A 14,383-nucleotide genomic window follows, 5' to 3' on the forward strand; every position below is an offset into this window, starting at 1 on the left:
CTATAAAAGTAGTTTCCACCCTTGCCGAACTAGGCTGGTATTATGGAGTTACATTTTGGTTGGACTAACAAGTCTATGCATAGTCCAATCAGAATCGTGTAAAGAAATCAAAATCCGGTTGCAGGCTCCATGATCCAACAAAAACAAAAAAAATGGCCTTCTTTGATAAAAATATCTTTAAAATGGTCTGAAGACAATGTGTTCAGAAATGAGTATGTACAGATGCAAGTCCTGAGATTCTCCACAGGTCATGATGTCATATAATACAACACCCCAGACAATCCTCTGCAGCATCGACACATCAAAAACAAAGTTGTTCTCTCTACTTTCCTACAGGTTCGCTCTTATCCCACACATATAATACAGGTGGACATGGATCTGATGAAGGCAATGTTTTAATAAAACTTAGTGGTAGCTTAGTATATACCACTAAGACTAAAACAAATAAATCTTGGTTCTCAGGCACAGTCACGATCCAATGCAGCAGGCAGTTACTTCCTTTTACATGTGCACTGCTTTACTGCACATCTCGTATAATGATCATGGTGGCAATAGGAGTTGTTTTGCCGTTGGCAAATCTGGTCAATGAAATTTACAATAAAACATCACTCGACATGATGATTTACAAATTCAAACTGTGTATCTCGAACAACTAGACCATGGAGAAAAGTAATAATATGGATTACAAACGTATGTCCATGCAGATACACAATGAACACTTTTATAGTTAGATTGTGTAATAATAGGACGAACTGGCATACTTCAGTAGGGATTTGCTGACATGCTTCTTTGTCTTGTGTGCCCACGATAATGTTTTCGCCTTATGAGATAAAATCAAAGCTCATTGTATATGTGTATTATGCAAACACTGGCAGTCCAATGGCAGTCCCATTCTGTATTCCAATATTTTACTTATCAAGGAATATGTGAGTGTAAAGAGGCTGTATATTTGGTAACATATTAGTTTGAAAAAAAAAAAGGAAAAAAAAGAAGCCCCCCCTCCCCAATAATATTTTCAAAAGCCGTTGCCTGAGAACCAATTCTTTTGGGTTTTTTAGCCTAACAAAACGTTAAGGACCACACAATTCTTTCATACCATGTTTAAAAGTACTAGTTTTCCTGCAAACAATGCAGGTTTTAAATGACTTGAATCAACTTTACTAGAACCGAATTGACCCTGCTCTGGTCCCTCTTTAGCCATGTCTAGGCAACATTCATTTTCCAAATTCTTACTATCAACAATTGTAAGCCTGTATTGCCAAAGATTTGTTTCCAATGCACTAAGATTATTAACCATGGTTCATGGTAGAACACATTAACCTATGTTCAATAGTTTTGAATCAGTATGTCTTCTCTTTCATGGTTGCTTGGCAACATGATGTGTTGATCCAGAGTGGTCTCCCTTTGGTATAAGCAGCTTTGATTGGCTATTCACTTGATTCTGTCCCACCTCCACATCATTCCATCATCAGTGACAGCCAATAGGATGTTTCCATCTTTTGAGAGGGCTGTTTGACGTATGGCGACAGTACACTTCGCATGAGACAATTTCGTAAATCTGAAAAAGAAATGGTCTGTGTAGACAACTGATGCCGGAGTGAGAGATGTTACGACATTACAGTTATACCATAGCAGAATGTGTATAATCCAGTATGGGCAAGACAAACCAGGGGTTGATAGCATGAACAGCACAAAGGAAGGTTATACATTGTAACGGACTGGTAATATATAATGGAATGGCTTGGGGGTGTGTGTGAGGGTTATATATTTGAAAATTACTTAGTAAAGTAGAAACTGGTAATTTAATATACAGAGAGGAGGGTGTTTCGTTATGTGTTTTGTTGTATTCGATATGATGCATAACTTAAGGATCACCGGAGGCGTCTGCTTGAAGTTGGTTTACTCCGGAAGTCAGTACATGAAGTGACGTGATGTCCCATTGACATATTTGGGGACGTGATGCACAAGATGAATATTACATATCGTAACAGAGGGGTATCATGAAAAAATGTAACATGTACTTGAGGGAGCCAATAAAAAATAGGGTGTGGCTATAACTTTATCACCAAAAACTTTTGAGGTATTTAAATACATGTCTCCATCTCAATTAAAACAATATGTGTACCTTATAACCGGATGTGGTACAGATATGTACGACATGTTTGACCCCAGCCTGTTGGCTAAAATGCTAAGCACTATTCCAGCTATGTGATGGCAGCCAAAAATAATGAAGTCTGGTCCAGACAAACCATTGATTGATATTATGAGCAACAACTGTGTCAGGGTAGAATGACATGCTATCAACCAAGTCACGATCTTAACTCCCAATGCATCAAGTCACATCTTTCGACCAGCATAGCTTGGGATCCTTTTCTAACCTGCAATCTCCACATGGGAGAATAACATAGCCTTCCATCAGCACACAGATAGCTCACCTGCATAGCGTTGGGTCTTCAACATCCAGGTCCCACACAAAGATCTTTCCCACCTGGTTTCCCAGCGCCATAATCTACAAAACAAATACTCACTTTTCAACCATCTTTGCGCAGCACTGCACTACTAACAGATTAAGGAGCATGCTATTTCCCATCTCAAGCCTATCAGGATGCACTATGACCAATGTGTTCTGATAAGAAGAGGTTAGCACCAAGGATGCTTATCATTATCAAAAGATGTTGCTATGGCAGACATTTTGAATCCTATAGTCTACTATGTTGTAGCCAAGGCTATCAAAAACACTTGTTCAAGGCATGCTGGATTTACAATACCGTATTCGACGTAATAAGCGCCCAGGGCGCTCTCAAAATTAGAAATAGGGGGCTCTTATTAGAATATTATTTTGGTGAAAAAAACAGAGTTGAAAGATAAATTTCGTGGTTTATGCTGACAGCCTAAAGTGTTTATGTACGACAGATATATTTTTCCAGAATTTAATTGCCCATAATTAAGGGTGGATATAACACACGAATGCGTATTATACGCGAATAAATAAGTCTTGTGTACATTGATCAATCGGAAGGGGTGCTAATTGGGATTTTTCACTAGCCAATATATTAGCAAATGTCGCCGTGGGCGCTTATTAGAGCGGGGCGCTTATTAACTCAAATACGGTAACTTCAATCCCTCAGGGCATTTCAACTAAAATTGAAAAAGTCATTGGTATTTTTCTTGATTGACACACACTTGAATTTGGGGCAAAACGATACAGGAAGGTCTCAATACATAGGTCATGATACGATATGTATCGCTACCAATATTTTTGTCCAATCTCACAGAAAAACATCTTGACTATAAATATTTCAGAGCAGGTTCAAAGGGAAAGGCTAGCTGTAGACACATGTTTGTAGTGGCAATTTCTACTAGCGAACTTGAAACGCTCTTTACAACAAATTTTGCATTTTGAAAGACAAAAACGCTTAGGGGTCCTCAAATGACTGGTAAATAATTTATTTTAGCAAGTGTATCATCTTGTATCGATACATTACAAAATGTATCATGTATCATATTGTTATGTGAAAACGTATGATGTACCAGTGCACCAATGTATCGTTTCATGCCTAACTTGAATGTAAGAACTTCAATATTAAGCATCTCGCTCAGAAATGCTGAAAACAGCATCAAGTAAATGGTACCGGTATGTCCTCCCTCACCTTTTGAAAGTAGTCGAGACAGAAGCGCATGTACCAGATCTCACACTCCCGGTACTCGAACCTGTGTAGGATGGACACGGTGTTGTCGGAGGCCTTGATGTTGGTGTCAGTGTAGTCCAGACTCGCAGGCTTCCAGCAGATGATGCTGTTCTCACACGACTGAAAGGTTTGGGAATCAAGCGGGGGATACAATACCGGTACTTTGAACTGGTGAATGATGTTCGATGCTGCTGTCCATCTTCCCGAGTCAAGGGAGTTTAATGACTATAAAAGTCAAGTTTCCACCCTTGCCAAATGAGACTGGAATTATGGAGTTATATTTTGGTTGTACTAATGAGTCTATGCATAGCCCAATCAAATTTGCGTAACGAAATTGACATCTCTGGTTTGTAAACTGCTGTGCAGATTTCGGTCGATTGAAGGATTTGCCAACTCGGAGTCAACAGATATTTTCCAAATCTTTTCATGTTTTAAAGGTGCACTTCACGAAGTAAAACCCATTTTATCACAATATATGTTTTGATTATTGATCAGATCGTCTTGACTGGGCTCTGCCATTTTGTTTGAAGCAAATGCAAGAGATATGAGAGGTGGAATCTGATTGGTCAGGAGGGACATAGGAGGGTCATAACTCGTAACTGACACTGGTGGCGATTCAATTGAGCCCAGAAATTCCAGCCTTGTTCAACAAGGGTGGAAACTGGACTTTTACAGTCTGTTAACTCCCTTGCCTCAGGAAGATGGCTGCTGTCAACAATATTCCAGCTACATCGAGGCAGCCCGTGGTACATAATTGAGTTAGGGGCCTTCAACACTGATAGCATCGACACCATCTTGTATTCAACGATTCCAGAGTTGTAAATGGTGCCATTGTTAACATGACAAGAAGTATGTCAGTGTAAGTTTGACATACTGACACCAGGTGTTCATGACTGAACGAGCATTATTCCCGCTGTTTGTAAAAACTCACGTCTGGACTACAGACCCCAATGTCATTGCAAAAATATTTCTACATCGATTCATATCACACAAGTGAGAGTGAGTGAGGGAGTATGGTTTAATGCAACTTTGAGCAATATTCCAGCAATATCACTGTACAGGACACCAGAAATTGGCTTCATACATTCTACCCATGTGGGAACTGAACCCGGTCTTCATCACGAAGAACAAACACTTTAACCACTAGCCTAGCCCATTGCGCCAACAAGTGTCAGAAATCCACCATCCTATATATTAAATTAGTAAAATCTAAATATTGAAGAAGATGACCTTAGGTGTCATCAAGGTCACAGGACAGTGACGGAAGGTCAGTAAATGGACTTCAGAACAACAACTTCTCTTCACCCAGGACCTTCGCAGTTGCGCTGTCCTTCTAGTTGTCGTAAGGTAAGAAGTGAATGCATTGAGGAGTAATGCAGGATAATTAAAAAATAGTGTATTTCTGACACTTGTGATCTAGAAATAATCCAGCAATGACACAATGGCCTGTGGTCTGTACCAAGCAAACAAGCATCTGAAAACCTTGAGCAAGCTAGATACTCTCCGCCATTTTAGGCTGCAAATGTTTTATTGTTTGTTTCCTTGTTGTTTAACGCCACACTGAGCAATATTCCAGTTATATGACGGCGGTCTGTAAATAATTGAGTATGGACCAGACAATCCAGTGATTGACATCATCAGCATCGATCCACGCAATTAGGATACAATGACATGCATCAAACAAGTCAACGAGCCTGACCACCCGATCCCCTTATCGGTTAACTTACAGTAAGAATGGGTTGCTAAAGACCTATTCTACCCCGCATTTTCACGGGTCTGATCTTCACAGACTGCAATAAGCATAGATAACACTTTTAACAGGGGACCAATCCAAACCAAGGGAGTCTGTCACACAAACCTTTGAAAGAACAAAGTTTCCGAGCCACTTCACACAGTCCACATAGTTCCGGTGAATGTCCCTTGTAGAGAAGTCAGGGAAATGGTTGGAGACTGTTGGGAATGGTCTGCAAAACACAAGTCATATTTTACAGGTATTTACATGTTTACCTGGGACTTTCAAACTGTGAGTCATGGAGACTCTCACTCATGTTTCTTGATGGGCTCAGACATGAAAATGGCAGTCTGAAGGGGAGACAACTGTTGAATATAGAAAGAGTGAGTGAGTGAGTGAGTGAGTGAGTGAGTGAGTGAGTATGGCTTTACGCCACTTTTAGCAATATTCCAGCAATATCACGTCAGGGGACACCAGAAATGGGCTTCACACATTGTACCCATGTCGGGAATCGTGACGAGCAAGCGCTTTAACCACTAGGCTACCCGACCACCCAGAATATAGAAATAAGAAACAAATAGAAATAATGAACACATGAAGCAAGCCTGGAAGATATTTCCTTGTTTGAACATGTTGAAACAAAACTTGTTGGCTGAGAGGGGAAATCTGACATGGAGAGTCCGGGAATGTTCATGATGAGTAAAGATAAGAACACAGAACTGATGTATTACAGACAGACGCAATGGGAAAATCCAAATAGTCCAGATATTATTTCAGATGAGCACAATCACATTGAACTGAGATCTTTCACCGTTCGGATAACGGTCTTAGAGGGGTATGGAATTGGAGTATAAGACCTGATTTTAAAGAGATTGGCACAGGTGGTACAAAACAATGATAGTGGGAAAAAACAAGCAGACTTTCCTATTTTTCACTAGTCTCAGGATTTATAGAAAGGCACCCAGCAATATTCCAGCTATATGACAGCGGTCTGTAAATAATCAAGTCAGAACCAGACAGTCCAGTGATTGGCATCATCGATCTACGGAGTTTGGATACGATGGCATGCATCAACCAAGTCAGTGAGCCTGACCACCCGTTCCCATTACTGTCCTCTTAAAACAAGTATGGGTTGCTAAAGACCTAGTAACCTGGATCGTCACAGAGCTAATGGAAATGTGTCTGTATCTAACCCTGCTGAGCCCAAACAACAAAATGGCATATTGACTCACAAGTTATTTTTTCCTGGGTTGTAATTGTAGGATGCCAGGACTGCATCTCGGAACATCTCTGTGTCAATCTTCCACATCTTCAGGGAGTGGTCCATTCCACACGACACGATGCGAGACCCGTCTATGTTAAAGTCCTGGAGTGGATACAGGATACGCATTCTGTTAGAGACATTGTCACCTGAATACTGCAGTTAGATGTCAAGTACATTATACTACTCTATGTAACAGGGAGCATCAGGAATCTCTGCTTCATGTCTCCGCCTGTTTACAGGTCTAGATTTAGTCTCCAGCTGTCTAGTGGTCTGAAGTAGGTCTCCAGCTGTCCACAGGTCTAGATTTAGTCTCCAGCTGTCTAGTGGTCTAGATTTAGTCTCAAGCTGTCTAGTGGTCTAGAGTTAGTCTCAAGCTGTCTACTGGTCTAGGTTTAGTCCCCAGCTGCCTAGTGTTCTAAAGTAAGTCTCCAGTTGTAAACAGGTCTAGACTTAGTCTCCAGCTGTCTACAGTTCTAGAGTAAGTCTCCAGTTGTCTACTGGTCTAGGTTTAGTCCCCAACTGTCTAGTGGTGTAGAGTACGTCTAGAGCTGTCTACAGGTCTAGCTTTAGTCCCCAGCTGTGGAGTGGTCTAGAGTAAGTCTCTAGCTGTCTACAGGTCTAGCTTTAGTCCCCAGCTGTGGAGTGGTCTAGAGTAAGTCTCCAGCTGTCTACAGGTCTAGCTTTAGTCCCCAGCTGTGGAGTGGTCTAGAGTAAGTCTCCAGCTGTCTACAGGTCTAGCTTTAGTCCCCAGCTGTGGAGTGGTCTAGAGTAAGTCTCCAGCTGTCTACAGGTCTAGCTTTAGTCCCCAGCTGTGGAGTGGTCTAGAGTAAGTCTCCAGCTGTCTACTGGTCTAGCTTTAGTCTCCAGCTGTCTAGAGTAAGTCTCCAGCTGTCTACAGGTTTACATTTAGTCCCCAGCTGTCTAGTGGTGAAGAGTAAGTCTAGAGATGTCTACAAGTCTAGATTTAGTCGCTAGCTGTCAAGTGGTCTAGAGTAAGTCTAGAGCTGTCTACAGGTCTAGATTTAGTCCCCAGCTGTCGAGTTGTCTAGAGTAAGTCTAGAGCTGTCTACAGGTCTAGGTTTAGTCCCCAGCTGTCTAGTGGTATGACACATGAGGTACTGACCGCACTGAGCACTTCGTCTCGGTGTCCATCGACCCCGCCCAGGATCATGACACACAGGTCAGTCTTGATGTTCCAGATACGCAGCGTGTGATCTGACAAGGAGCAACGGAAACAGCTGTTAGTGAAACGTATGAAGAGGGAACATTACAAACAGCATATACATGCGATGGCAAGGTGCTCCTTATTCAACATCTCTTTGGGGATTCAGGGTCAAGCTAGGCCTCATGCTCGCTCGTTGCTCATGCTTTCAATCACTGGTTTGGCTGGTCAAGACTTGATTATTTCTAGGCTGCTTTAAGACAACCGATATATTACTGACTGTCACTTTAAGTTGTACACGCTCATTATTTACAAATTTCATGGATGTGATCACCTTTCATAATGTTGTCATAAGCAACACACAACTAAACTGTGTGAAGATTAAATAAAATTAAACACTATGCACAAGGATTTTTTGTCATAATGCTGAAGATAGTTAAAGCAATGTTTACTTTCAACTTTTATACAGGTAATCAACACTAAAGTACTGTAAGTATTACAATCAGTATTCATTGTTCTACCTTTACTGACAGACAGCAGCAGGTTGGGATCCCGAGGATGAAATTTCAATTCATTCACTGCATTTCCGTGGCCTATAAAGTGCTGAAACAGAGTTATGGGGTAGCTAGAATACTAAATTGCCCTCCAGTGTCATCTTCCCGAGGCAAGAGAGTTAACTGACTTTAAAAGCCCAGTTTCCACCCTTGCCGAACTAGGCTGGCATTGCTGGGCTCGATCGTAGCTCCACCAGTGGCTATTACCAGTTATGTCCCTTCTAAGCCTCTCCTATGGACCAATCACATTCCATCATGCATCGCATCCATATTGTGATAAAACGGGTCTTACATCCCGAAGTGCATCAAATCACCTGAACACATTGATTAAAAACATGAAAAGATTTGGAAAATATCTGCTGACAAAGAGTTGGCGGTGCACATGCTTTGCAAATCCTGCAATCGACCGAAATCTGCACGACAGTTTACGAACCGGATTTAGATTTCGGTGCGCAACCTTGATTGGACTATGCATAGACTCGTTAGTCCAGCCTAGTTCAGCAATTGTGGAAACTGGACTTTTATAGTCAGTTAACTCTCTTGCCTCGGGAAGATGTCCAGTGTACAAGCAGGACAAGCCATGGGACTTCCTAGAACTAAATCAAACTCTCAGGCCTCATACTAAGGGAAATACCCAATATATCAACCGCTACCCCCAGAAAAAAGCAATCTGACGAACCACAATTTCAATCCTGCCTTGTTATCGTGGAATAATAATGGCAATAGGAAAACCATATCAAACTTGAAAGGAAATAAGTGCAAATCTCACAGACAGAACAACCAGTCAGATTCTGTGTGACAAAATTTCCCAATTATCTCCCCTTGCCTACCTTGATACACTGCATGGCAAGAGGGCTGATGATCCGTACGATCCCTCGCAGACCGGCCGCCGCCAACAGGGGCTGCCCCACCTCATCATAGGACCAGGCACAGCAATAGAAGTTTTCATCGTTCTCACAGTCAAGGAAAACTTTATACTGACTGCATCGAGACTGAACTTACATGACAGTGAAATTATCTGCCCACTCACCCAAAGCAATGCGCTCATGTTATAGGTATCATTAGGCGTGTCTCACTTCACTAATTACTCCTAAGCCAAAAGTCAGTCAAAATTGTTTTGGTCTAGAATGGTCAGCTAAAATAGTATACATGTTATCACTCAAATCTATGGGAACTGATGTAAAGAGCCAAGTTCGGGCAAGACCTTTTTTACCAGTCTTTTTCCATTATTTAGGTTAGTGCTGAGGAAAATAAGCAGTATACAATGCAAGGTGATTCTCTTTGACACTTGTTTCTGAATAAAGTTTTTCAGGGTTAGAAATTCTTACTTTCCCAGTTTTAGTTAACTAGTTTTTGTTTGATAGATCTCCAGCGACCTTGACCTATGGGAAGGATACTGCAGGATCTATGTACGCCTGAAGGACCTTCACCTTGCCGTTATCCAGACATTCATATATGGTGACCTGCAACATGCAACAATAATATACAGCATACAACATGGCAGGGTAGTGTTTCAATGCCAGGGGTCACGGATCAATGAAAAATCAGACCCTCGATTTCTGTGCAATATGGGCCCTATATTCCAGCGACAAGGCCCATCAGGTTCAAGAATAAGCTAAAGAGAACTACTTCAGTGACACTTAGTGATCGAGTCCATACAACAATACAACTTCATCATCAACATTGCTGCTGAGGATATTTGATGGTGTGTTAGCGACCGGACATTCATTAAAAGGGTGGGTTGGTCAGAGGGCATCAGGGGAGGGTCGTGCAAAATTATGAAGGGTCTCTATGGGAGGGTCATATACAATACACTGTATAATAATACACTTATTTTGGAGACATATTTCATGACAATATGGACAGTTTATGATATGTGTGTGTGTGTGTGTGTGTGGGTGTGTGTGTGTGTCTGTGTCTGCATCTTATTGTACTAGTGTGGAGGTATGCTGGTTTTATAGTGCTAGCCCACTGAGATACCATGCTGCAGTTTAACATGGATACCCCTCTCAGACACAGTACTCAGAATACACACCAGTCTGAAGTTCATGCAGACATGGTACAGACATGGTACAGACATGGTACAGGCATGAGACAAACATGAGACAGGTATGATATGGTGGGTAGGCCACATGGTATGCATTGCCAGGAAAGTGTTGGCAATGCAATGTGAATCCAAATACAAAACTAAAAAACAGTGTTTGGGTGATTCCACACAGGCATTACCATCACTGAGCTCCAGGCTACCCCACTGCCCCTAACCTGGATACTTCTTACCCTATTACAACCAGTTGTGGCAAACACCAGGCTTCCCCACTGCCCCTAACCTGGATACTACTTACCCTATTACAGCCAGTTGTAGCAGACGCCAGGCTACCCCACTGCCCCTAACCTGGATACTACTTACCCTATTACAGCCAGTCGTGGCAAACACTGCCCCTAACCTGGATACTACTTACCCTATTAGAACCAGTTGTGGCAAACACCAGGCTACCCGACTGCCCCTAACCTGGATACTACTTACCCTATTACAACCAGTTGTGGCAAACACCAGGCTACCCCACTGCCCCTAACCTGGATACTACTTACCCTATTACAACCAGTTGTGGCAAACACCAGGCTACTCCACTGCCCCTAACCTGGATACTACTTACCCTATTACAGCCAGTTGTGGCAAACACCAGGCTACCCCACTGCCCCTAACCTGGATACTACTTACCCTATTACAACCAGTTGTGGCAAACACCAGGCTACCCCACTGCCCCTAACCTGGATACTACTTACCCTATTACAACCAGCTGTGGCAAACACCAGGCTACCCCACTGCCCCTAACCTGGATACTACTTACCCTATTACAGCCAGTTGTGGCAAACACCAGGCTACCCCACTGCCCCTAACCTGGATACTACTTACCCTATTACAACCAGTTGTGGCAAACACCAGGCTACCCCACTGCCCCATACCTGGATACTACTTACCCTATTACAACCAGTTGTGGCAAACACCAGGCTACCCCACTGCCCCTAACCTGGATACTACTTACCCTATTACAACCAGCTGTGGCAAACACCAGAGGCGTGTTCAGGAGGGCGAGCGCCCGCGCGAGAGTACAGTGAGGCAATATCACGCCTTTCTGAACGGAAGGCGCGTACTCGCTCTCGCGGCACAGCATCCAAAATGGCGTCACCGGGAATCAAAACAGCCCTGTCCACAAGTGTCATAGATTCACACATTTAATTTCATCATAAGTTTGATGTGTTCATACTTTGATGTTCATGATAACAAAGTGTTTATTTTTATTATTAGTTACATGTCCCTGTGCTGGACCAGACAATCCAGCAATCGACATGAGCATCGGTCTGTGCAATGGGGATACGATGATATGCATCACCCAAGTCAGCGAGTCTTATTACTCGATCCTAACATATGGGTTGCGGAAGACCTATTGTCTTCCCTGATCATCACGGGTCAATATATTGAAAATGCAAAAATAACTTTTTGATGGTAGATCTAGTCTTAAAGATTATTCTATTGACATCAGTTCCATTCTCGCCAAAGGCAAACATTTGTTCAATGTGCGACGCCATCTTAGATTACGAGGCAAACTACCTCTCGGGCTTGATCGCGAGTACACGCATGCGCTCGCGCGGTTAGCTGTGTTCAACAGCGCGTTCTCGCGTAATATCGCGAGCGCCCGCCCTCCTGAACACGCCTCAGGCTTCCCCACTGCCCCTAACCTGGATACTACTTACCCTATTGCAGCCAGTCGTGGCAAACATGACAGGCTCTCCATCGCGGACATTCATGTTCACCTGAATACCAAATATGGGCTGTCCATGGTCTTCCTGGAGAGGAAGAATTGTTTATATATTTACAATATATAGAGTTATTAATGAAAACAGTAACAAATTTATTTTATCATCTCAAATGTTCTTCATATGAAAATTACTGAAGGGAGAAACTAAATACTTCATTCGTAATGTAATGGATCTTCCAAATGGAGCAATAACATTATTCAAAATAATTGTTGAAAATAAATAAAACATTTCAGGACCTTTATTTGGCAAAATTGACTTTTTACTAATTGCATCAGTTGCTGGACCACTATCCTGGACCATTTATGAACTAGCCTACTCAAGAATTCCTTCACTTTGGTAAGATTCAACAACAGAATGCATTCAGTAATGCATCATATCGCCAGACAGCGTTCTCAGTGAAGGGGGTCCTATAGTATTTGAATCTAGGGACCCCATAACTTTAACTTTTAGCATTAGGGCAATTACAAGAAGCCCTTGACTTATATATTAAGGAAGAACACTGCTGAATAAATATCCCATGTTAAGGATGAATAAGTCATCACACCCTAAGAGACACTACTGACCTTAAGGAAGTTTGTACACTTGTACTGTAGCTTACACTTCTTCCATCCCTTCTTCATCCTCCCGATACTCCCCATCCTCCGTGACACCAGCGTGGGCGTGTCACTCCGCGACGACTCCTCTTCCTTGGTGCTTGTTGTGCTTGATATCTCATCCTGTTTTAACACAGACAGAAAAGAATAGTTTCAGGCATACCATTCTGCACTCCTAAAGATGTTTATGTGTTCCCATAGGAAGGCAGGTGTGGCAACAAGACACTTTATTATCCTACACCTATGATTAATGTCTAGGCTCTATTGGGTACAATGACACACAATAAGCTAGGTCACAGATGTTTTTCCAACCCATAAACGTAGTTAGCACTTGACGTAAGATCATTAATTATGTCGCATGCTGGAAGAACGAGCTGGACTAACACATTTTTTATGAAATCTTTTATTACACACGAATTTCTCTCCCCTAACTGAGCTCGCTTTCTAATACTATAGGCCGATTCTTGATTGGTTTCGGATTCATAAAATACATATACGTACATTCCACAGTCGCTAGGAACCAGGAATTCAGGGGCGTTTTTAAAGAGCTTTACAGACACGTCAGCAGATACAGACACGTCAGCAGATAGATTAAACTGTTATACTTTGTTTTCATTTTTCAGACAGTCAGGCTTACAGGTCAGCTAGTACCGATTATGGCATAGAGCCGAAAATAAACACAGCCTAGTGTGATCCTGATGTTTTGATTTCTATACTAGGCTACTTGTACTGTAATTTATATTGTCAATGATATATAAATATTAACAGTCAATAACTGCGCATCAAAATTCATCTCGGGCATTAGGAACTAGATCTTCATTAACACCTGGCAAAATAAGGCTATCTTAAAGTTAAGGAATCAATTTGCACCAAAATGAAATTCACACATGGCTTGTAAATGGCTCAAAATTTCGCGGGAGATTGAACGTGACAAGATCTATGCAGTCTAGAAACAAATAGATTTAAAATTCAATAAACGAAACTCATTTTGAATTATGTCATAATCAATAATCTATTACCATTTCATCGCCAGATCCATCATTCTGCACTTGAGTGAATACACGTTGTTTTTTGGACAAAGGCGGTACACTTTCTTCGCTGTCCGACATTTTGAAACTGAGATCACGTGATTGTCACATGACTTGGCATAGATGGGACTTCCCATTTATAAATATGTTGATCAGCTGTTTGTAACAGCTGTTTTTATACTGGTGGGATGAACTGCTGATTATTCGGGGTTGAACATGGGCCCCGTAACCACTATATTCGTGTAATTGTGTTTCAAGTTATTAAAGTGTAATTATCCTGGTTAATTAAGTTTCAGTTCAATTTGTTTTGTTCAATACGCACTGATGCAATGCTAGTATCTAATAATTCATAAACGAAGTCTGTGGCTAAAAGATGTGTTAATGCTAGTGAATGTACTGCCAAAATCTGATTAGAAGTAACAAATGAAGTATAAAAATGGGGTAAGGAAATATAGATGTCTTTGTGGACAGAAACTAATAAACAGACCGGTTGATAAACATTGAATAATGTACAGAGATGGTCCAGCCCGGAAAGCTGTACA

General features: G+C 41.7%; 1 protein-coding gene across 1 annotated transcript; it reads right to left on the bottom strand.

The window, feature by feature from the left end:
* Positions 1-1,010: 1,010 nt before the first annotated feature.
* Positions 1,011-13,922, bottom strand: LOC139474215 (polycomb protein EED-like). Its single transcript, XM_071257123.1, has 12 exons — positions 13,833-13,922; positions 12,784-12,936; positions 12,155-12,247; positions 9,799-9,864; positions 9,232-9,354; positions 8,369-8,450; positions 7,809-7,900; positions 6,654-6,787; positions 5,548-5,653; positions 3,651-3,809; positions 2,436-2,509; positions 1,011-1,558 (listed from the first exon to the last, which is right to left on the bottom strand). The coding sequence occupies exons 1-12, from the start codon at positions 13,920-13,922 to the stop codon at positions 1,432-1,434; spliced, it is 1,299 nt and encodes a 432-aa protein (XP_071113224.1). The 3' UTR covers positions 1,011-1,431.
* Positions 13,923-14,383: the final 461 nt, after the last annotated feature.

This window comes from Haliotis cracherodii, unplaced genomic scaffold (assembly GCF_022045235.1).
Source record: "Haliotis cracherodii isolate W230 unplaced genomic scaffold, xgHalCrac1.p SCAF_3, whole genome shotgun sequence".
Taxonomy (NCBI): domain Eukaryota; kingdom Metazoa; phylum Mollusca; class Gastropoda; order Lepetellida; family Haliotidae; genus Haliotis; species Haliotis cracherodii.

Coding starts and splice junctions, on each gene's coding strand:
- LOC139474215 (XM_071257123.1), bottom strand. CDS start 13,922: ATGTCGGACAGCGAAGAAAGTGTACCGCCTTTGTCCAAAAAACAACGT. Junction 6,788..7,808: donor GAGACGAAGTGCTCAGTGCG/GTCAGTACCTCA, acceptor TATCCACTCCAG/GACTTTAACATAGACGGGTC. Junction 2,510..3,650: donor GTCTCGACTACTTTCAAAAG/GTGAGGGAGGAC, acceptor TTTGTTTTGTAG/ATTATGGCGCTGGGAAACCA.